Source organism: Anas acuta, chromosome 11 (assembly GCF_963932015.1).
Source record: "Anas acuta chromosome 11, bAnaAcu1.1, whole genome shotgun sequence".
NCBI classification, from domain to species: domain Eukaryota; kingdom Metazoa; phylum Chordata; class Aves; order Anseriformes; family Anatidae; genus Anas; species Anas acuta.
The window spans coordinates 1,314,268-1,336,172 of record NC_088989.1 but is presented as its reverse complement, the minus strand read 5'-3'; the positions used below and the strand labels follow the sequence as shown (position 1 = coordinate 1,336,172).

The 21,905-nt window shown below is 42.5% G+C and overlaps 1 protein-coding gene across 7 annotated transcripts in view; it reads left to right on the top strand.

Moving 5' to 3' along the window:
* Positions 1 to 21,905, top strand: part of GRM7 (glutamate metabotropic receptor 7) — a 259,416-nt gene that overhangs the window by 153,839 nt on the left and 83,672 nt on the right. For all 7 annotated transcript variants that reach the window (XM_068694316.1, XM_068694313.1, XM_068694312.1 and 4 more), the window contains exon 5: positions 10,763 to 10,903. In XM_068694316.1, coding sequence (XP_068550417.1) covers positions 10,763 to 10,903 — 141 coding nt within the window. The remainder of the gene's footprint in view (positions 1 to 10,762; positions 10,904 to 21,905) is intronic.

The following is a 21,905-nucleotide window of genomic DNA, read 5'->3' as shown; positions in this document are numbered from 1 at the left end:
ATGCGCACAGCTGGAGTGAGTGCTGGAACCGCGTTAGCAATATCAGCTGAGGGGGCTGGGGAGAGGGAAGGAATAGTTGTTGCACTGCTGCCTCCCGTCTTGGTGTGCTCTAGCTGCATGGCAGTATTAAAACCTTCCTACGATTAAGTCATTTTTCAAAAATAAAGAAAGCAAATATGTTTTTTTTCTTTTTGAAGATTCTTCAAAAAAAAAAAGGGGGGGGGGGGAGTGTATAGTGGAGATGTCAAGGAATATTTTTGGGGGGGTTATTATCTCAAGGGGAACTTGAAAATAATCCTGCTAGTGTCTATAGTAGTTTAAAACAAGACTTGCTGGCTACGTACAGCCAGTTGTTCTCAGTCTCTTGGCTGCTCTGCATAGATGAGCGCCGCTGGGGCTGCTCGCACTTGCAAAAGCTGCCACGTATGCTGTGTAAATGGTGTTTCTGCGGGAAAATGTATCGTGTTAAACAGCAGTTTGAAGGAATGCTGTTACTTTCACCCAACCAGTGTTACCATGTCAACAGATTTTTATTTTTTTTTTAAACAAAGCAGCCCTCAACGTCTGGTTTGTGTGTGAGTACAGCTCTGGGTGCACGTGTGTTTGAGGACACACAGGTATATTTGCATGTGGGGTGGCTGTCCCTGTGGATACGAGGACACCAACTACACACGCATAAACACCGAGAGCAGACCCTGCGTGTGGGAGGAACTGCAGGCAGGGCAGGGGAGCAACATCTGACAGCCAGGAAGCAAGGGGCAAAGCCTCACCTGAGCATAGACCTGGCCATGCTGGGGGCACCTCAGCCCTATCAGCTCCACTTGTGCCTCACCACAGGCAGGAGAGGACAGGCTGTGTGTTTGATCCCATTTCGTTTGCTGGGTTTCACGACTTGTCGTTACTTTTAACCTGCTGGTTGTGTTTAAGGGTTACTCTGGCTGCTGCATCACAATGTGGAGGGCTACATGTATTTTTATCCATATTTTAAATTATGCAAGCAGACGACTTGAGTTTAAATGCTTTTAAGGATATGCACTGTGCATTTTGTCTACTGCTGCCGCTATCAAAGGGGAGAAAAGCACTCTCACATGTTCTGCATTTAGACCTTCTGTATCGCTCTGATTTCACCACTCTACATTATTAAAATGAAATGGGCTGTCTGCAAAGAGGCTTCTCGCATTTGGGGGAAAGGGTGGGAAGGAGGAACCCAGAAAAGTGCTGGGAAGAACACATCAGTGCAGGCAAGGGAGTTTACGTAGGCACTTAATTGCAAATAAAAAATTGAAATAACAGCTTAGACTTTAGGGGTAACTATTCCTACTAGGAGAATAGGATCTGCTTTCTCTCCCGTGGCCGGACTTGCCCCTGATTTGCTCCGTGCCCTGGCTCAGCCCCTGTTTCACTCCACTGGAGTTCTGCTGTTGCCAGAGGAGATCAATGCAAAAGCTGATCTAGCTTCCAGCAGCAGAAAGCAACAGATAATTTCAAGAAGACTGAGTATGAAGGTGAGAGGAGAAGGTGGCTATTAACTCATCACCTTGTGATACATTTAAAAAAAAAAAGGCCTTTTAACTCACCTTCAGCTGTGAGGAAAAGAGTGCTTCCAGGAAAAGGTCCTTGCAAGACAAATATCTCATTTCCAATAAATGGGCAGCAAGATACGGTGAGCTACTGGGAGGCATTCAGCTTTTGGATGTATTCTTAAAGCTGTTAGGTTTGGCCTGAATCTGCTGATAGTCTTTACAGCAGATACAGGTCCTTGCTAGCAAGAGAGGGCTTATGTGACTCTGCACATTGCACTTCATAAAAAGAATTATTCATTCCAGCAGTAGGAGTCATTTGAATAAGAAGTGGAGTATTCAGCTGAAAGGAGAGCACAGTGTACATAAAGCAGCCTGGGTGACTTATATGGGTGTCAACTTAGAATGTCCCTCTGTGGCCTAAAATGCAAAAATCTTGTGCATTATCAAGCCTGCAGTTGTTAGGGGGAAGAGAGCACAAGCCTTCTTCATCTTCTGTCCTGTAACAACTCTCTTAATGCTCTGAGGCATGGATTTGGTCTTTTTCTTATAAAGAAAACAGTGGTTCCTCTGGGTTAAAACATCAGTCTCCTGCTCTGGTAAGGGGATGTGCCATCCTGAGGACCATGGAAGCAAGAGATGGGGATCAGCTCTTTATTGCATGTGTGTCCAGTGCCTGCTGCAACAGGAGAAGTCTCATTCTCAGCTGATATGGCAATAAAAATAACAATAGAAGAAATAAGTTTAGCATTTTCTACTAACTCTTATATTGATATAAATGGGAGCTCTGTGACTGTAAGAAGTGCCTGGAGGCCACAAACTGTGGAATAATGAATAATAATATACTTGTGTATTAACCTTCCTGCTACAGTGATGTCTAGACACCACCTGGGTCATGATCTCATTGTCACGGCAGCTGCATAATTTTATAAAAGTGATAGCAATGATACTTAGCCAATAGATATCTATTTCCATAATAGAAACATTATAGCTTAAGCCCCTGGCTTTGCCCTAAGGATGGCAAGCTGAATTTCCTTTATCCATGATGTATGTACAGTGTATAAAAAAAAGATGTCAAACATGACATTAACTAAAATACCCCTTTTCACTGTTTCTACCAGGAAGTATTAAAAAATAAAGCAAATGCAAAGCATTTTTGTCATGAAGGAAGTTAAAAAATTCACTATGCTATGTTCTTTTATTGAGGAAGTCAAGAAAATATCTGTAAACTCAACAGTTCCATAATAGTACATAGTATATATCTTGGGCAATGTAATAAAATCTGAAAAAAAGACTGGCTGCCTTAAAAATTGATCTTATCATTCCATGTCTAATGCTTTTAGTCCAGATTTAATGTTGGTAAATTAAACTATTTTGGCTTGAAGGCTAAAGAAATCAGAAAATTGGGTAGCTGCTTTCAACTCACTTGGCATCAGTAACCATAGAAAGTGATGACTTACTATCTGGGTAAATAAAATTTGTGTAGCTGGCCATCATTGGTGTGGACATGCTTTGGACAAAATAGAAAAGAATAAAAATATCATAAACTAATGAAAACTGCTCATGAAATTAGGTCAATATGTTGTATTTGCTCACAAAGCATGTGGGCTGAGAATGAAAACACTTCAGGCGCGAGAGAAATGTGGTAGGTCAAACACTGATTTTATGACTTTCCTTATTACATTACAGCCACCAATGGCTCAACTGCTCTCACAATCATTGCTGGTGCATGAAAGCAGTGCTTCACAGCATATACCAGTGATGTGGCACAGAGCAGTGGCAGAGAAGGCTTATTTGGGAATAATATCGGCTTCCTTCATGCCAGTCACGAATTGCCATCATGGATCTCCCCCAAAGCAGCCTGCCCAGCAGTCCCTTTTGGCAATATTGGAAACCACATTTGGCCTCTACTGGTTTCACTGGAGCCAGTCCAGTGATGGATCCCCCATTTCCATCTTGTCCTAGGGAGCTGTTTGGTTTTGTCCATGCCTCCCCCTTCATGGTGGGGCTGAGCAGGACTGCTGTGGAGGGGGCACCTCTCCCTGCTGCCCTCTCAGGTATGTGCCTGGTGCAGTCCCCACCATGAGTGCCTCATCTGTGAGCCTGTCTTTCTGCCTCCTGCCCCTAAATGCAGCTGACCGTGGAAAACTGCATCATTCGTCCCGGAGCCTGGTTTAGCCTCCAAAGCACGTATAATTCCCTCAGCCATCTCTGCCAGGGAAGCAGAGCATTATGCTTTCAGGCAGAAAATGGGCAGCACGTAGTAACATCAGATGGAAGGAGAGATGAGAGATTAATGTTAGAAATAAATCACTTGGGGTTTCTTGGTGTAAAAAGCGGCCACAAGTCAGCAAGCCTCATTTTCCAGTCGAGAACAAGCTGCGGCTCTCAGCATCACCAGCTCCTCGGCACGGTGCCGTCCGCTTTCCATAGCAGTGCCCTGGTCCTGGAGGACCTGGGGAGCGTTTCTGAGAACTGCTGGGGAGGTTGGATCATTTCCTCAGAAGGACTGCATGCTGTGCTGCTGTTTTCGTATTGGATTACTAGCCATGAACAGCACAGAAAAAAACACCCAGATAAAACTTGATGTGCGGAGCCTAGTTCCAGTCGGCTGTGGGATGAGCACCCCTTGTCTTCCCGTGGTAACTTCTGGGTTTGGTCACTGATGTGCTGCTGATGATTCTCATCCTGATCATTAAGTGCTTACCTGGGCCCTGAGGGTTCCTCCCTGCACTAAGCAGGAGAACACCCAGAGGGGCTCAGGATTTGGGGGTATTGGAGCCCAGCATGGCTCCAGGTCTCTCTCCCCAGCTGGATGTCCCCAGCTGGATGTCCCCAGCTATTCCTCGTGCTAGAGACCTGGTCCCTCTCCCCACGGCCCAAATCTTTTAAAAACTGTTTCTTCACCATGTAATTATTTTATGTATTAATCCCCCAGGGTAGAAAATAAACCCATTAGGTAGTATCATTTTTCTCTGTGCAAGAATAATGATTTAATCAAATTGCAGGGATTTAAAGTAATGAGACTTAGTTTCATTTGTAAAATCTCTTAAAATAACTATCTATATCTCTTAGAGGTATTTGCTGAAAAAGTAATTTTCCTAAGTATGATATATGGGCAACGTTGGGAAATCACTAAATCTTGCTACACGAGTGTAATACTTGGCTGTGTACAAAAGTAAAAATTGATTATTCATACTTTTTACATTTAAGTATCCAGCTCTCTTGGTTGGGTCATCGAATTCTCTGAACCCAAACTCATAGTTTGTATTCAGCATTATGCACTTAAGTTGCCTTACTGGCTTCAGTTCAAACAGGTTAAGCTTGAGCACATGCTTAAAGTCTATGGAGAGTGCATTTGTGTATTTTCAATTTTTGTGGTTTCTGAATTATATTAATTCAAAAAAACATCTAGAATTAAGGGTGCATTTAAGATGTCCCTCCAACTCTAAACCATTGGCTCTGGTGGGATTGTTTGTGTTTATAGTACGTAGTGCTGGGTGCTGGAATAAACCACACAGCCAGCAGAGCGCTCAGAGGCTTCCAGGCATCCGCTCTGGGGGCTGGGAATGGGGGCAAGAGAAGAAATTAGCAACAAAATGCAGAGTTTCTAAGACAGCACTTCTATCTTCTCTGGTTTGTGTATAGTATTTATATTATTTATAATTTCTGCTTGAAGAAAGTCAGTTGTAATTAGCCAGAGCAAATGTGCTGGCACAGTGATGCACGAGGTGCTGGAGTGATAAGAGGCAGAAATCCCAGGACATGGCAGGAGTGGCAGTCTGTGGGCCCGCTGGGTGCAGGGGACTGCAGGAGGCCGGGTACCACGCGTGGGAGGCCCTGGCCAGTGGAAGCTTGGTCTTTGGGTAGAAAAATGCACCAGAAATTGCTTGATAGCCCAATGGCATTTGAAACGGTTCATATCCAGCAAGCTGAAGAAAATGAAATCAGACTTTGTGTTGACATGAAAGTTGTCACCATACTTAAACAGAAGAAGCTGTTGATTGCCATGATGGGCAGGAATGCGTTACAATAGTCCTAGCTATTAATTAAACTCATGGTAAATAAATCCGTACGTGCTATCTTACAGTAATTACATGGCATAGTTCTCTCCCTAGTCCCGCCATAACTTTATGATTAGTGTTCAAAATACAATCATAATGAACACAGACTGTTCGTTAATAGAAATGTGAGTCATGAAACTCATCATGGGATTTGTGATGTTTAATTATAATCCATGACAAGGTTGGTTGCAAGGCAGCAATATCGCCACCCTGGTAAATGATCAGAAAAGTCTTCTGAGAACTGAATACTTGGGTTTTGCTTACTTATTAGACATGTATCCAATGGAAAGTGTATAAATAGTAAGATTTTCAAATTATCCTATTTCCTCTTAGAAGATTATTTTTTTCAATTAGGTTTCTTAAAAATTTTATTAAAGTATATCTAGCACAATTACCCTTCCAAAAATATAACAGTGGAAAAAAAAAAAAAAAAAAGAAATGGCAGTGATTGCTGTCTCAAGGCACAGAGCAGTGAGTGTGGTGTGTCGGACAGTTGATTTCAGATAGCAATAATAACTTTGATAGCTTTCTTGTGAGTGATGTCAGGATTAAAAAGAAAATAAAAATAAAATCCAGGAGCAGAAGGATTCCAGTGAGCATTCTGTACCAACCTGTAAATGAATGGAGGACATCTCATCTACTGGACACTGACGGAGTTGAGTTATTTCAGTGGTGGTGCACAGGTTTACACCAGATGATGTTAAACACCGTAGTTTTACCCTCTGGTCTGTTGTACCCAGCTGTGCACGTGTGCGTGCACTTTGTGTGATGCCCTCTGGAGGCCCTGCTCAGGTTGTGGCATCAGCACTGTGACCTGCGCTGCAGCCATGTGTGCCAGGATCAGAAATGGGTGCCTGGTGTTCCTCCCAGTAAGGAATTAACAGAAATCTGGCCTGCTGCTTAACTTCATCCCTCTGTCAGTCATTTGCCTGCTTGGCTCGTTCAATAGAAAATAATGATAAAAAATGTTGACTCTCTAATAGGGATCTGTCTCCCGTCTTGAGAATGGGGTGGGATCATTAAAAAATCAATGAGAATGTTATTATTTGTTATTAAATCTGTAAAGGTTTGGAGTAATTCTTATGGAATTCTATTACAGTTTTATCAAGACACATTGATTTTATCTTATTAAGCTGTAGAGCACTTCTCCCAGAGGTCACTTACTTTGGCACATTGGTAAGGTATATTGTTTCTCTTCCTGAACTATATATATTGCAGATCTTACGATGGAATATCCCCTTAAAAATGTCCATTTAATTAGGAGTAAAACTAATACAAGTAGGTTTACAGGAAAACAGGTTTGGCTGGCAGGTACCAAAAAGAAAATTTAGGAAGTTCTCGTAGATCTTGGCTCATCCACGTGAATGTTTTCCTCACGGTGCTTTAGCTCAGAAGTGCAGAAATTGTGTTGCCCTTTCTGGAGGCAGTGCATAACAAGAATTTCTCATTAACTCTGTGGAACAGCCATGGCAGAAGAGTTTTGGTACAGGCTTTCCTTAAAGGCTGGGAGTCCCAGGTTAGGTACCTGCCTCAGAATAGACACCCGGGCAGAGAGGGTGTGAGCTCTGTGCTCTGCCAGGCTGGCCGCTGTCCCACAGCTGCTTCCAGCATGACTCTGGCAGGCTTTCGTTTCAAGCTACCAGGACAAGGTTAAGGGCAAGGCAGCCACGCTGAGGACATGGAGATGACACACAGGTAACATCCAAACTGCCTTCAGCCTGTTTCTGGAAGATCCCAAATTTTTTTTTTCTTTTTAGTAAACTGATAATTAGAAAACTATGCGTTCTGACTGGGTCAGTAGTACACCCAGCTAACACCAGGAGACAGGCTGACCCCACTCCTAATCTTCTTTCTGTTTGAAAACATCTGTTTACATGCTGTCTATTTTTATCCCATACTGGATGGGTTGCTATGCTAATTTGATGAAGCCATGTGTTTTTCTTCTGACTCCATTTCATTGTGTGGGGTGCCAGATTGAGTCAATTTACCCACCTATTTTAGAGAGATAAATTGTTGGCTGCGGTGTGAGGAACTATTGTTTTCCTCTTTCAATGGAATATGTATTTACTGTAACTTCTAACTGCAAAATCAAAAGAAACGGAGAAGGTTTACTGCCTGTAATGCTTGGTGATTCTGTTTCCACCCTCTCCTGTAATGCTAGTGCAAAGTGCAAAGCTAAGTGAAGGGACAAAACGTAAATGCTGAGATTTGCCTCTTCAGTGGATTTGCTCTTTTCGGGATGTCAGATAACGTACTCCTGGGCATCTCAGTGTGCAACCAGCATAGTGATCTTCTTTGTACGGGTTTCAGATTGTCATAGTCTGAATGCTTCAACAACCATCGTCATAAAATTCAGAGCTGTCTTGTAACCTGAACTTGAAATCTGGTTGCAGTTCTGGAAGGTTGCATTCAAAATGCTGAACCTAGGCTGTCTCCATATGCAACAGCTCTGATGTTGCTCATTGCAAACTGAAGACAACCTGAAAGACATAGGAAAACTTTCTATTCAAATATACTTGTTACAAGAATGACATAGCTCCGAAGCAAATGGGCACAGCCCCCTTACTGCCCAATGTCTGTCAGATTTGGGAAGTGACTCTAATGACTGTACAATACTGTAAGAATATATCTGGTTTTACCCACCGGTACCTGCAGGCTACAGAACCAAGCTATGTGCTGAGCTGGGAAGGTCTGGGTGCTGTTGTTGACTTTTCAACTGATCTGTGAAATTTTCGGCAGGAAATTTGTCTTGATCGTGCCTTAAATTTCTTTGCTCCTGTAGCTAGAGTAGTACAGTTGACCAGGAATAAGTAATAAAAATTTTGCCATAAAATGGACAAAACTGCAATGGACATAGAGGTGCTGTAAGTCATACCTGCTCTTTGATGTTTGATCTGTGTGCTATATGTGTACATGGTACCTACATGCATATATATGGATGTAAGCTAGTGCTGAAATCCTATGTAAAAAGGAAGATAGCAGTAGCACAAAGAAATACCATGAAAGCATTTAGGAAAATAAATTATGCTGTGAAGACTGGAGACTGTAGTACAGCATTACTTGAACAGGAATATGTTCATTTTGAGCTAAATATCCCTGCTGTAGCGCAGGACTGAAGTGACTACAAGGGGTTATACCTGTATCTGAAAGACATCACCTCCGCTTGTGTTCTCCCACTTGCAAAATGCTGTAGTGCTGGTGTTTTAATGTTTATTGAGAGTGAAGAATGGCCTTGTGTGAGCACCATCCTGTTATTTTTCCTCATTTCCCACTATGGTCATGGGCTTCTCTCCTGTACACGTCGAGGCACTATTATTTTGCTTCGCATGGAACATTACACAGAGATTTCAGCTGCAAGGAGCCTGTACCCTGGCTGTGGGGTGGAACAACAGTTGTCTGCTTTTCTGGTATCATCTCCAATGCAAAGGTGATAACACTATAAGCCAAAACCACTTGTGTGTGTCACGCATGTACTGCTCTTCCTTCTGGATGTACTAGAGAACATGACTTCTGTTGGCTACAAAAGGAACAAGAGGTGTTGTGTATGGATGTGTGCGCACACACTGCTTTATCTGTCCCCGTGTAAATATTTTCTTTGCCACACAGGCAAAACCAAAAGCATACTGGGATAATAAATAAATAAAAATAAATTTAAAAAGGGGGATAGAAGCAGGATCTCACTCGGATGGCAGGCAGCTGGGAGCCTGAGGCAGGCTGTGCTGTGTAGCTTGGCTGGAGCCTCCAGAGCGTGGAGCGCGGGCGCTGCTGTCCAGGAGCGGGCAGCGATGCCTCTGCACACCCTGTGTGCACTCAGGGGAGCTCTGCTCACTGCAGTACAAAGGCCAGGTTTCTGGCGTCGTGCTGCTACTTGGGATATCTGCCTATTGATTTGCAAGTATTTGCATGCACAAAGATTCCTGCAGGCTCCGAGGAGTTATCTCGACTTTGAAAGAGAATGGCTGATAGAAGAGTGCTTAAATACAGCATCGAGCAGCAGCGCCCCAGGTAATTAGTGATGTGCTCTTCATTTTAGTCTAAATTACTGTTGCTTATTGGGAAAGTAAATGTTTATCTTAGGGTTTTTTTATTGTGAGGAAAAATCTGTTAAAATCAGCGTGATCTTTGAAAATTATTGTCTGGACTGCTAAAGAATACTTGGCTTGGTTTGAAACTACAGAATGTGAAAACTTGAAAGAGGAAACTCCTTCACCATGGCAGCTCAAATGAGTTACCAGTATTTAATGAACTGTATAACATTATAGTACAGTTCTACTCTTTTTTTTCCCCTCCTGGCTTGTGAGTCTTTGGATATTTATTAAAGAAAATACACGCATAGAAAAAAAAGATGTACAGATGAAGAAAAGAAAAAGATAAAACACGTGTATGGACATATAGGTGTGTATTATTATCTATACTGTGTGTGTGTGTATCTATATACTTATGAAAAAATATCAAAGCAAAATACTTTTTTCTGGCAAGTTATTGAGCTGCTAAACAGAGAATATATGTAAGATTCACGTGACAACTGTGACCTAGCTGATGCTACACTGTTATACAATATTTTCTTTCAGAGAATACCAAGCGCTAAGCACTTAAAAAAACAAAACAAAACAAACCCTCAGGGATTCTGTTCCTCTCTATGTTGCTTCAGCAATGACCTGACTCTGAGCGCTAAGCAAGGAAACCTCCCCACACTCCACCCCAACTGATTCATTGTCAAGGTGCCCAGTAAACACCGACACTTCACAGTCACCTCTTAGAAGTTTCGCGCTCTTAAGTTTCTGCTTTTGGAGAGGAAATTAAGAACAAGAAAAATACATAACACAAAAACAGCAAGTTGTACAGATAATGGCCAATTGAGTGAGATGAAGCTGCGTTCTCAGGAGGTCTGGAGAGGTTAATTATAAAATTACAGTTGTATTGAGCTCAGTCAAGTATCAGCTGCACAAGATCATTTATCTTCATTTCTTATCTGTATATATCTAATCCATGCTTTTTGCTTGTAATTTTCTTTTAAATATTAATCTCTTCTCTATATATTTTATCTAGTTTTATAACTCTCAGTTAGTAGCAGAGTAATTTCCTTGCAAGGAAACAAGCGACACAAGACCTAGACCAGAGTAATTTCCTTGCAGCGATACAAGACCTAGCTTGAGGTTTGTCTGTCTCCTTCTCCAGGGTTTGATGCCTACTTCACGTCCCGCACCCTGGAGAACAACCGAAGGAACGTGTGGTTTGCTGAGTACTGGGAGGAGAACTTCAACTGCAAGTTAACGATCAGCGGGTCGAAGAAGGAGGACACGGACCGTAAATGCACAGGTAACTTCGGTCACTTCACCCTCCTTGTGCTGCCGTGCGTGGGCTGCATTGGCACGGCCAGTGCAAGGAAGTTGAGTTGCAGACACACTGAAAAAATAGATTAAATGGTTGTAGGTTTTAGAGAAAATAGAATGGCAGCATCATCAGCCATGCAGGATAAGAGTAGGTGGAGAGACAAAATTTCATTCTTCTTTCCTCCTCCTCCTGGCTTTCCATCTAGCAGGAAAAAAGATTTTCCATGGGACCCAGAAGGACTTCTGTAGGAGTGCAGGGTGGTTTGAGGGGGTGTTGGTTTACTTTAGATGGAGAATATTTGCACAGCTTGTGCCTTGTCACGTGCCTGCAGATCACAAAGTGGCCACCAACTATGTCAAAGCACCTTCTGCTCATGGGGCAGAGGAATGGTGTGCCTTTGGTTCTAACTTCTGGGGGGGAAATGCACCTGTAGGAATGTATTACTAGCACAGGATGAAATACTTTCATTTTAGGTAGCATAAAATTGTTCATCAGATTTTTGTTCTCAATGTTACTGGAAAAAATGTGGATTGAATAGTTTGTTTCAGCCTCAGCTCAGTAACAGAGATGATGCACTGTCTGTGTTTGTGACTCAAGTTCATCCCTTTTTGTAGCATCTTGTTTGACCTCAGTTATTTTTTGGTGGCTCCCAGATTTACTTTTGTTTTTTGCCTTTTAAGGTTTTACTCACCATTTGAAATATATTTTCCAGAGATTTCTGTTTCTGATCCTGTGCAGGCTCACGAATTTATTTTTGTGGTTGCAAAGCTGTCCAGGTACCAGCAGGAGTGATTTCATAACGTGCCTCAATTCTGATCAGGACAATGTGTTACGGTGATGGGGGATGCTGAGTTTGGATAACTGTTTTCAGCTCTACCCTGGAAGAATTCTAGGAAGTGTTCCCTGCTGCATCTGCAGATGCTGCAGAGTCACCCAGTTAGCTGCAGAAAACAGGGATGCACCCAGCAGTGCCCCGTTTAGGTTAAATGGCACTTGTCCCAGCCCTGTGAGGAATGCCACTGGTCACTGGTCTCAATGTGACGACCACTCTGAGCACCACCATCCAGCCAATTCCTCACCCACTGAGTGGCCCATCCCTCAGATCCATGTCTCTCCAATTTAGGGACTAGGATATCCCACAGGACAGTGACAGCTGCTTTGCACGTAGAGGATGTTGGTTGCTCTTCTCTCACCCACCCACGCTGTATTGAATAATTGCGTTGAATTTTGATCAAAGAAAACTAGTTCATAGGAGGATATGTTTTACTTTGATTGAAAACTTTCCATATTTCATATCATCTGCTTCTGGTTTCAGTTCATGGTGGGAGTAGGAGTGTTGTGCATAGAAGCAGTGCGGTTACCACTGGGAATACATTGCCTTTAAATTTAGCATTTGGAATCTCCCTTTGAAGGCTGGAATTTGACTAAAAATCACTAAAAGATCTTCAGGGTGATCTCTCAAAGTTTATATTGCCCTCATTGTCTCTGCCATTATTATTCTTACAAAAGAAGGTGACGGCTTGTGCTTTCTGATGTGAACATAAAATGGTGTTCTGCCTTCCCTCAGCTTAGATTTAGCAGAAACATTTATTTTCAATGGGTAACTTAGCCTATTGTGCTGATACACCACATTATAGCTGGATATTGCGCCAGTGACATGCTCTGACCTGACATCTTCCTTCCCTCTTCTACAAACTGAAGTAAATCATGCATCAGAAAAAGCATTAGCTTTGAATTATATTGCTAGTAGGAGAATCTTAATGTCCCACTGATGTGATAATATTATGAATGATCATCATTATTTTAAAATTTGATTGGTAATTTGTAATGCAGCGAGGTACTAGGCTACAGGCCATCGGTTTCTGACAGCACTTGTGCTGCTGAGCACTGGTGGGAGGCGCGGGAGGCTCCTGCTCCTCATCCAAGCCCTTGCATGTGGCAGGGAGCAGCTGATGGGGATGCACTTGGATAATGAAGAAAAGCCTCTCCAAGAGCATGTCCCGTGGGCAGCTAATCTTTTAACACTGCAACTTTTCAAAGTATTTCCACAACCAGGACTTTTAAGTTAATGTAATTTCCAGTTATTTAAGCATGGAAAAAATTGCCCTGACTGGAATGGATAGACATAGGATGAAAACATGAAAACTTATTTAGCACACTGTACCTTATTTCTAGACAAGATTAAATGCCACAGATTGTTGTAATTAACACTATTTCTAGAAACTGACTGACTTAGACGTGGTTCAGGGCATGATCCAGTGCTGCTACACTGTGCTGACGCCAAGGACACCTGCATTGTTGTGTGGGTTAATCTCCGTTGGGATGCAGGCCATTTCAGAGCAGCATGGATGTGAATAACAAACAGCCGAGCTGATCGCTTTTCCCAGAGAAGAGAGGGATCGATGCTGTGTGAGACAAATCGTGCAGCTTCAGCCAGGTGCTGCCGTCTGTGGTTGCCCAGGCCCTGGAGCAGCTGCCTCTGCCCTTGAGGGGCTCTGTGATTTGCTCTCAAGGACACTTCATCAAACTGCACGGGAAGTCCAATGCAATCACTCGAAACAGCACAATAGTGCCAGGTATTGCTTTTAGACAGTTTGCTGGTTTACTTCTTGCTGCTCCAATAATCCTAGGGACATGAAAACAGGTTTTTGTGTGCGTATTGTCATGATCCAGCTTGTATGTAAGTTGCAAATGGTTACTGAGATCAAATATGCAGTGCAGAATATTTCATGCACGGCTCCCTGCCTCTCTGCAGACCTCCACGCCGTGCCTGCAGGTGGCCACACTCCATTGGTGCTCCCTTCTGCAGTACCATCATCTGCACGGGTGGGTGTGGAGAATTTCCTGCTCCAGAGGAAGCACCTGTGCCCACGTATATGCAAAAGAAATGCAAATAGTTTGAATACCCAGAGGCATCAGCTAGAGGCACTGCATTTTTAATGAACCGCCTCCTTGGCATAGAATGCTAACAGAAAAGGAAATTGCAACACTTGACTGTTTTCACTTATTAAACATAGCTTTTAATTCAGACGGCTTTACACTCAAGGAGACTTAATGAAGTGATAGAAGGGTGATGTCACCTTGGATGTCATCTATCAGGATGTAGATTGCTCAGAGAGCTTTTCTAATTATCTGGAAGCGTAATCAGTCTGCAGGCACAGCCCAGATGATGGCTCAAACAATGACTTACTTTAAAGAAAATGCTGGGAGAAAGCTCCCTGCGAGCCGAAGTGACAGAAATTTAGCAAAAGGCTTTGTAAAAAAGAGACTGTAGTTCTTTAGGGTTTGGGTTGGAACAGGAGAAAGTGCCTCAGAGGGACCCAGCTCTACCTGCCCGTGCAGCACAGGTGCTGCTGGCGTTTGGACAGGAGCTGTCCCAGGACCTCTGTGGGCAATCTGTGCATCCTGCTCTGAGCATCCTGCACCTCAGGTGTAAGACCTCTGGGTGAGGAAATCCAGGTGCTGTGCCACGCGGGGTGCAGACACCTACATCTGCCCATCCCAGGACATGTCTGGGGCAGGGGGGAACACTCAGATAGCTTTGGCAAACCATTCAGTTAGCTGTGATCCTGTTTAAACTAGTTCATAGATGGGATTTGTTAATTATTATTATTTATTTTGGTGTTGTTGTTGAGGTTAAGGAAGCTTATGGCAATATCCTGTCTCTTTTTTCACCACCAGTCGAGATGGCTTGTACTATGGAGCCATATGTTTGGGAAAGAAAAATAAGGAGAAACAAAGGATATGGCAAATGGCTAAGGATATCAGAACATTATTTATAGTTTGATCACAGCAAGTGATCTAGTGCATTAATAGATTGGCAATGCACAATTTATTAGGGAAAGAAAAATAGTTTTCAAAATGCCATCAAAATTCCTCATCTCAGGAAAAAACGAATTCTCTGAAATGTTTCAAGCAACGTAATGGCATATGGCCAGTATCTAAAACATTTTTTTTAAACAAATGCCAGGAGCCACGGTGTGCGTGATTCACTTTTTATGAGATCAGCTTTATGGTATTCATTAGGTCGAACATCTCTTGGACTTCAGGATGGCAAAAGACCTGCACGGTTTGGTGTGCCATATAAATTGTGTCGGGGAGAGGGTCTGAATTTAGACTGATTGCCACTGGTGAAAGTGGACCCTCGTCAGAAAGCTGCCTTGTGCTGGGAGGGGGCAGCAGGGCTCTTCCCAGCACCACCTTCCCATCAGTGATACAGCTGCTGGAGATAAATGGATAACTCTGTGCCTGGGCCCTACATCGAATACGAGGAGCTCCTCAGGCAGGTTTGGGAGGGTCCAAACTAACTGCAACACATTTTTCTTCTGTCCAAGAATCTCTGGTTTGAAAAACCTTCTGCCTCTTGAGGGTGGGCTTGACATAAGCCTGCCTTGAAATGCACCTCCAAGGGTGCACAGGACTGAAGAGTTCAGTAAGTTCAGCTATCAGTCAACTTTCTGTGCCACAACATATTTATTTTTTTTCCCCTGTAAAACGGAGGAACTGTATCTCTCTCTGTAAAGCCACGATGGACAAATTGACACATTTGTACATGTAAGTGCTGTGGTTGAATGACAAAGACTGGAGGTCCAGGCTCTGTTGCTATTCCTCCTGCTATTTTCTTGTCATAGAACAATTTAAAACTATATATATATATAGTTTTTTTTCCAAATATTGACCAGTGATGGTACATTCTTTTCTGCCTGCCCAGGTCCTTTTATGATTGCCCATCATTTATAAGAAATCCTGCCTAGGCAGTAGTCCGGGACTGTCGTCTAGCTCTAAGCAGCAGCAGTTCATCAAGGCACTGACAAGCTTTGAGTATTTCTGAAAGGTTGGTGTCTGTGAATCCCATATTCAGATCACAAAACAATTGCTCATCGGCCAAATTCTCCCCTCAGGTACCTTTCCCAGTTGCCATAGGACACAGCAGGATTTACACAGCCGTGTCTCAGGGTGGATTTTGTCCCAGGATTTTGTGGTGTGCGATTGATGATGTAGGCAAGAGCAAGAAAGCTTTTGGTTAGTACTTGTTAGAGACATGACTCTGCATTTTCTCCTCCCAGCTCCAAGGTATGAAATGTGTGTTAATGCACCCATGTGCGAGGTATATCATATTGCAGTGCAGAAACTGTAAAGAGTAAAATTTATTTTCTTTTGCTTGCCCTGCTAGCTATGAATAAGGTTAAAGGGCAGACCAGGATGGAAAATTTATCTTCTCAATTACATCTTGTGTCCTGATGCTGGTAAATAAGTGCTCTGGGTAGATATTTTTCTGCTTTGCTAGTATGGCCTGCTCTTCTTTTCTCAGGATGCCTGCATAATATTCCCTTGCCACTGAGTTGCTGATTTGTGTTTTTGCAACATGTTTCCATTGACAACTTCTGCTGTCTTTTCTTCTTTCTAATGCTGATTGTCTTTCATGTCGTAGGTTATATTTGTTAGAGGGTCCCTCTTAAACTGCAATGTTTAAGAAAAAAAGAGGGGGGGGGGGGGGGGGGGAAGAAATCCAAAACATCTAATGAATGAAACTATGTTCTCCAGTAAACTGCTTCTTATCAAGTCCAGCTCATCTTCAGATGACTCCTTTGAATTCTCTGGCCCAATACAGCTGTAGCTGTAGCTCAGAGATCATGAGGCGTACGTGAGGTTGCATGGTCAGGGAAAGTTTGACTTCAATTTGAAACCATGGGTTTCAGTTCTTTGTTCTCATAACACACTGCATAGCATCTTATTTTGTAAATACTTCAACAGTCTTCGGTGTGTCTAAACATACCAACACTGACACCCATGAGAAAGAAAAATCTTATTTTTTTTCTGAAGAATGTGATGTGTTCAGGAGCAAATGAACCACATTGTGCACTAGTGTGTAAGTTGACTGGCTATTTGCAACTATTCCTAAACAGAATATTCTTCTATACAGTATTAGATTGTCTAAGTGTGCATTAAAGCTTAATGACCTATGAACTTTCAATTCAAAAACTTAATCTTATTTAGCATCATAGTACCTCAAAACATGTATACCTGAAATTCCTAAAAGAATCCTTCAGCGCTTGATTCAGCCAACGTTAAACCAACCTTGAAGAGTTTATTCTTGAGGTAAGCCAGTTTTATTGTTTTCTGAACTCTGTTAGATTTCTGAAATATATTTCTTAGCAATGCTTATATTTCTGGGCTTTCAAGATGATTTGACAGCAAAGCCCTGTGATTCAATGACTCTATCCTTGCTATTTACGTATATTTGTTTATTTGCAACCTGTATTTTTACCCAGGTGCTTACATATAAAGATAGCTCCAATTTCAGACTTCTAATAGTTAAGCAGTGCTTTTTCTATGCATTTACTTAATCCCTGATTTCACTGGCAATTATTGCTGCAGGGAGATTTCTTCATTTGCACATTAGCACGTTAAAGCTGTGAAGTGTCTGTGACTTACATCACCGTTGGCTAGCCCGGTGCTGATTTTTTATGACTGTGGTACTTCAGCATTGAGTATAAATGACATCTGCTGCAGATGTTTTAATAGGAGTGCTGAATGCACAGCAACATCTTGAGTAAGAAAGGTCAGTTTTCTAATCTAAAATCTATTCTCTTAGATACACGTACACACCTGAGAACAGAACTGTTACAGTGGGCTGAATCAGTGTAATTGAGAAAAAATCATGATCTGACAGATGGAAGTGGAAGTAGCTTCACAAAACTCATTGCATGAAGTCTGTCTGCAGACTGCTGCAGACTGGGGTTGGCAGAGGAGCAGTAAGGAACGCATTGTAAGGCTGCAAGAGAGCCTGGTTTCCTAATTTTGATTAGGGAGTATTAGCTGTGTCGGCATCGTTAAAGCTGGCTACATTCACTTTTGGTGGGTTTTGGTGACTTAATCACTGAGTACAGTTGTATCTCCCTTTATATATCTTATGGTGATGTCTGACAGCAGGTCAATGTGTGCTAACTCAACAGAACCCCCACGTATTCCAGTTATAAAAGTTATCCCTGCTTGTTATCAGCACAGAGTAACTGGTCTAATTTCCACGTGTTACCTCTCCCTGTCAGAGCTGCATGTGGCAGTAGAGCTGTGTGGATCTGGGGTGTTACAGAGGAGGAGCTGGAGACATGGCCATAAGGCACAAATGGGGTGCACAAGCACAAGAGAAGGTGCTCTCTTGTCCAGGGCTGTGTTGCTGCCTGGACCCTCCCTTCTGCCACTCACCATCGCCTGCAGGAGGTGATGTTTGGGCTGACGTTTTCTCCTAGCACGGAAAGACATTGTTCAGTTAGAAGTAGAAACTTGAAAGTTCATCTGATTTCCCCAACAAACTCCATGGGGATTGAATTGATGGTGTTGAGATAAAGGCTTTTGTCTATAATGAGATCTTCTGAATTAGGATGGGCCGGATAGTTGACTGTAACTACACAGCGGTATTATTGGATCTTGTATTTCTTTGTAAAAAGACAATACATGGATTATATTGCAAAGAGTCCTGATTGTCATACTCCTCATGTTTAAATTACAATATTTACTCTAGCATATTGTTAGCTTTTCTCAAGCTCTAGTATTCAGCTACTTTCAAATAAAGATCTTATTTGGAGAAGCCTCAAGATTTTACAGCTTCTGTGTGTACAGCAGTGCCTGTGCCGCGTGCGAATATCAGAGGAGTAATAGCTCTGCTCCTGTTCTGGAGAGCCCTGGGTGTAGGTACTTGTCTGTTAAGATGGATCTGCTTGCTCTGTGCTGTTGTGCCTGTTTGTGGAGAGGCACAAGCACAGCAGCAGCTGCACTGGCTGAGCTCTGTGCACTGAGGCCTCAGTGCCGTTAGGGAACAGCACGTATGGGCACATCCAGCTACGGCCTGGTCCTTCAGGTGCTGCAGCACGGCCGTCCCTTCGCTCACAGGCCTCAGGCTGCTAAATGTGCTGTCGTGTGAAGAGTGCATGTTTTTCTGCCAGCACTGAGCCGGCTGCTGAATTCTGAGTTGTACAAATAATGGCTGCTCGCTCAACACTGCGAGCATCCTGCAGCCTGTAACTTCTGTCTCTCGTTAACAATGACTGTCACCAGGTCCTCAGCAGTATCATTACATAAATTCCTTTGAGAATGTGTTTAATCCTCCAGAAAAAAAGCTGATGCCTGCATTCATCTGATACAAGCACTGGAGAATTGGGATTTTGATGTCTGTCCATTGTATGAATTATGTGTCATAAAAAAATCCTTGCAATGCTATTTACACTTCACATCGTATCCCCTACATTCGTGAGTATCAGTGAAGAGTCCAGAAAACTCAAGTGAAGGAGACAATGTGAAAAACCAAGCTCTCATCTCACTTCCTGCACAAGGAAGCTTAAGCCTTGCATTTGTGGCTGTGCAAAAAGTATGCCCAGGAGTTCTTCAACCCACATTTCATTTCTGTCATCTGAAGGAGATCGTGTGAGAGGACTTCTTCATCGCCGTATTCTTGCTGCTCTGTTGTTCCCCTCACCCCCTTTGTTGCAGTATTATTCTCTTGTGAAGATTTGCCTGAAGCAGGAGACCAAAGCTGTTCAGTCTCTTAGGAATCACAATGATGAGCACTTGAGACTCTAGTGGGAAGTGAGGTTAAATTATTTGTCATCACCTTCAAACAGATCTTTTGGAAGCAAAAAATGCTCGTGTCAATAAATTGCTTTTGTGTTTCTTCCTTCTCCTGACATCCCAAGGTACTTCATTTCAAATCCGTGGTACAAAAGTGCATTCTCTTGAAATCACTTTGTGTGCATGTGTCTCAGGTGTCAGCTACTGCATTGTTGAAGAAAATAATGTTATTATGTGGCTCCTGAAGATCACAAAGTTAGCATGTTGGTTTTTTTTTAAGCATGCTTTAAGGAGCAGGGACACACAAAGAACAGAAGACTTGCACATCACAGTGCAAATGGACTTTGTTTCCCTTCTGTGCTGCTTGGTGTCTTCTGATCACGAGTCGTCGCTCTGTTTCTTGCTGCACCCAACGCCTGAGTTCATCAGTGCTGAAGCTGCCAGTACGGCTGCTTTGGTCTGCAAGAAGCTAATGGCTTCTGTGGATTTCTTTCTCTTCCAGGAATAATTAATAATTGAATTTGTTTACAGTCATATACACAGCAGCTATTCCTAAAGCATGGGGTGTGACTTTCTGCAGATAAAGACAGCAAAATACTTGCCAAAATAACGCTGAAATTGGAAAATGAAATGTTAAAATTGTGCCCATCCTGTTGGAGAGCAGACCTTGGGCCTGACTTGCTGCTTGCTGCCTTACTGTGATGTTAGTTTGGTGTGAACTAGAGGAAACACTAGAAAGCCCATTAATTTGGATTTTTTTTTTTAGTAATACAGCCTGAAGGCTATTTGACATGTAAAACATGACTATTGATTTGAAGGTGTTTTTGTTTTGTTTTTTGATTTTTTGCTAGATCAAATTTAGGCCAAACTAATTGCACCGAAGTCCTTTTCTTTAAAACATAATTCAATCTGTGCTTGTAAGAACAATAGTATACTCTTTTTCATGTAAGTTCTCTAATTGTATAATGAAATTCATGCTTGCCTTTCTGGGCGGGTAGTTGTGTTTGACTCCCTAACTTGACTGTACACAAATCCTGGATGTTTAATACTCAGTTAAATGGCTATTTTCAGTAGAGGCGATTCTTGTTACTGGAAATTCAATTAAGATTTTCAAATCTAGTTAATTTCTTTTGATTTTTGTGCTTTGAAATTGTTAACGTAGCTTTTTTTTTTCTTTTAAGTGGATCTTGCTCAGGTTTCTTGTACAGTTACCTTCACTGCTAAAGGTTTTCTTTCTGCTGTGTATTCAGCTGTGCTTCTGGAACTTAATATGCCTAATCAGTATTGTTTGTGTGCAGAATTTAAATCCTAGATTCTCTTCCCTTGGCATGCATTTCTGTTGCATTGCTAATTTGGTTATGTAGCTGAGCTGAAACCACTTAAAAGCATTTTGCTCGTCAGGGCCTGGAAATGTAATAAGGTCTGTAATCAATGAGAGGGGAGTCAAATAATGAAAAGGACAGTATGTGAATCTTCACAGGCTGGAAGCTCTCACCCTGCTGAATTATTTGCAGTATTTCAATGTTTCCAGCATTGTAGTTGAAATTTAAAATTAAAGGGCTTTGGTAGAGGGAATGTCAACCCAAATTGCTAGGTTGGTAGTCTGAGACTTCAGTGCTGCAGTATGGTAATTAGGGAGTGAACCTATGAATGTGAAAAGGTGTAGATAATTAAATGTGTTCATATAGGGAGTTATATTTTTGCTTACTTTCAGCCACATCACTCTTTTGGACAGGTTTAGATATTTTTTGTGCTTGTAGTATCTCTGTAAGAAGGTGGTGATCTCTGCTTGTTAATAATTCTGGCCCACCACCTCTACACTCAAAGAAGGAAAAAAAAAGATTGTTGGGACTGATGGGTTTCTGGCGATGTAGGTCAGTTCCTTTTTGGGTGTCTAGTCCTTCAGTGACTCCAGGACAGGAAGGCTTGGTGCAGAGGACGTGAGCTGCTGCCTGGTGCTGGCTGTGTGAGAGCATGGCACTGCTCTGTGGGGAGGTGCTCAGGACGCAAAGCTCTGCTCCAGAAAGCTGTAGTTCAGTAGCATGGGAGGCAGAGATGCAAACATACTAGCAGCAACAGGAAAATGGGCTTCTTGCCTCTCCTAAAATCATTAGTTCTCAGTCATTAACAACTTGATTTCCTTTTCTGATTGGTATCAATCAGCTAATTTAAATTCACTGGTCCCTATTTCTAATTAAGGATGTTACAATGGCATCTTTCCCCCAAGTGAACATTCGCTTTGAAAGTCCCTAAAAGATTTGCATGATTCTGAGGGCAATTTTTTAGTGCTGCTGGCGGTGCCCAGACCTGCCAGTACTGCAGGAGGGAGATCAGGGCTGACGTGAGGTTGGAAAGTGTCAGGCTGCAGGTGGAACAAGTGGGCTGCAGTGCCCACGTGGAAAATAATAGATTGCACTTCTGC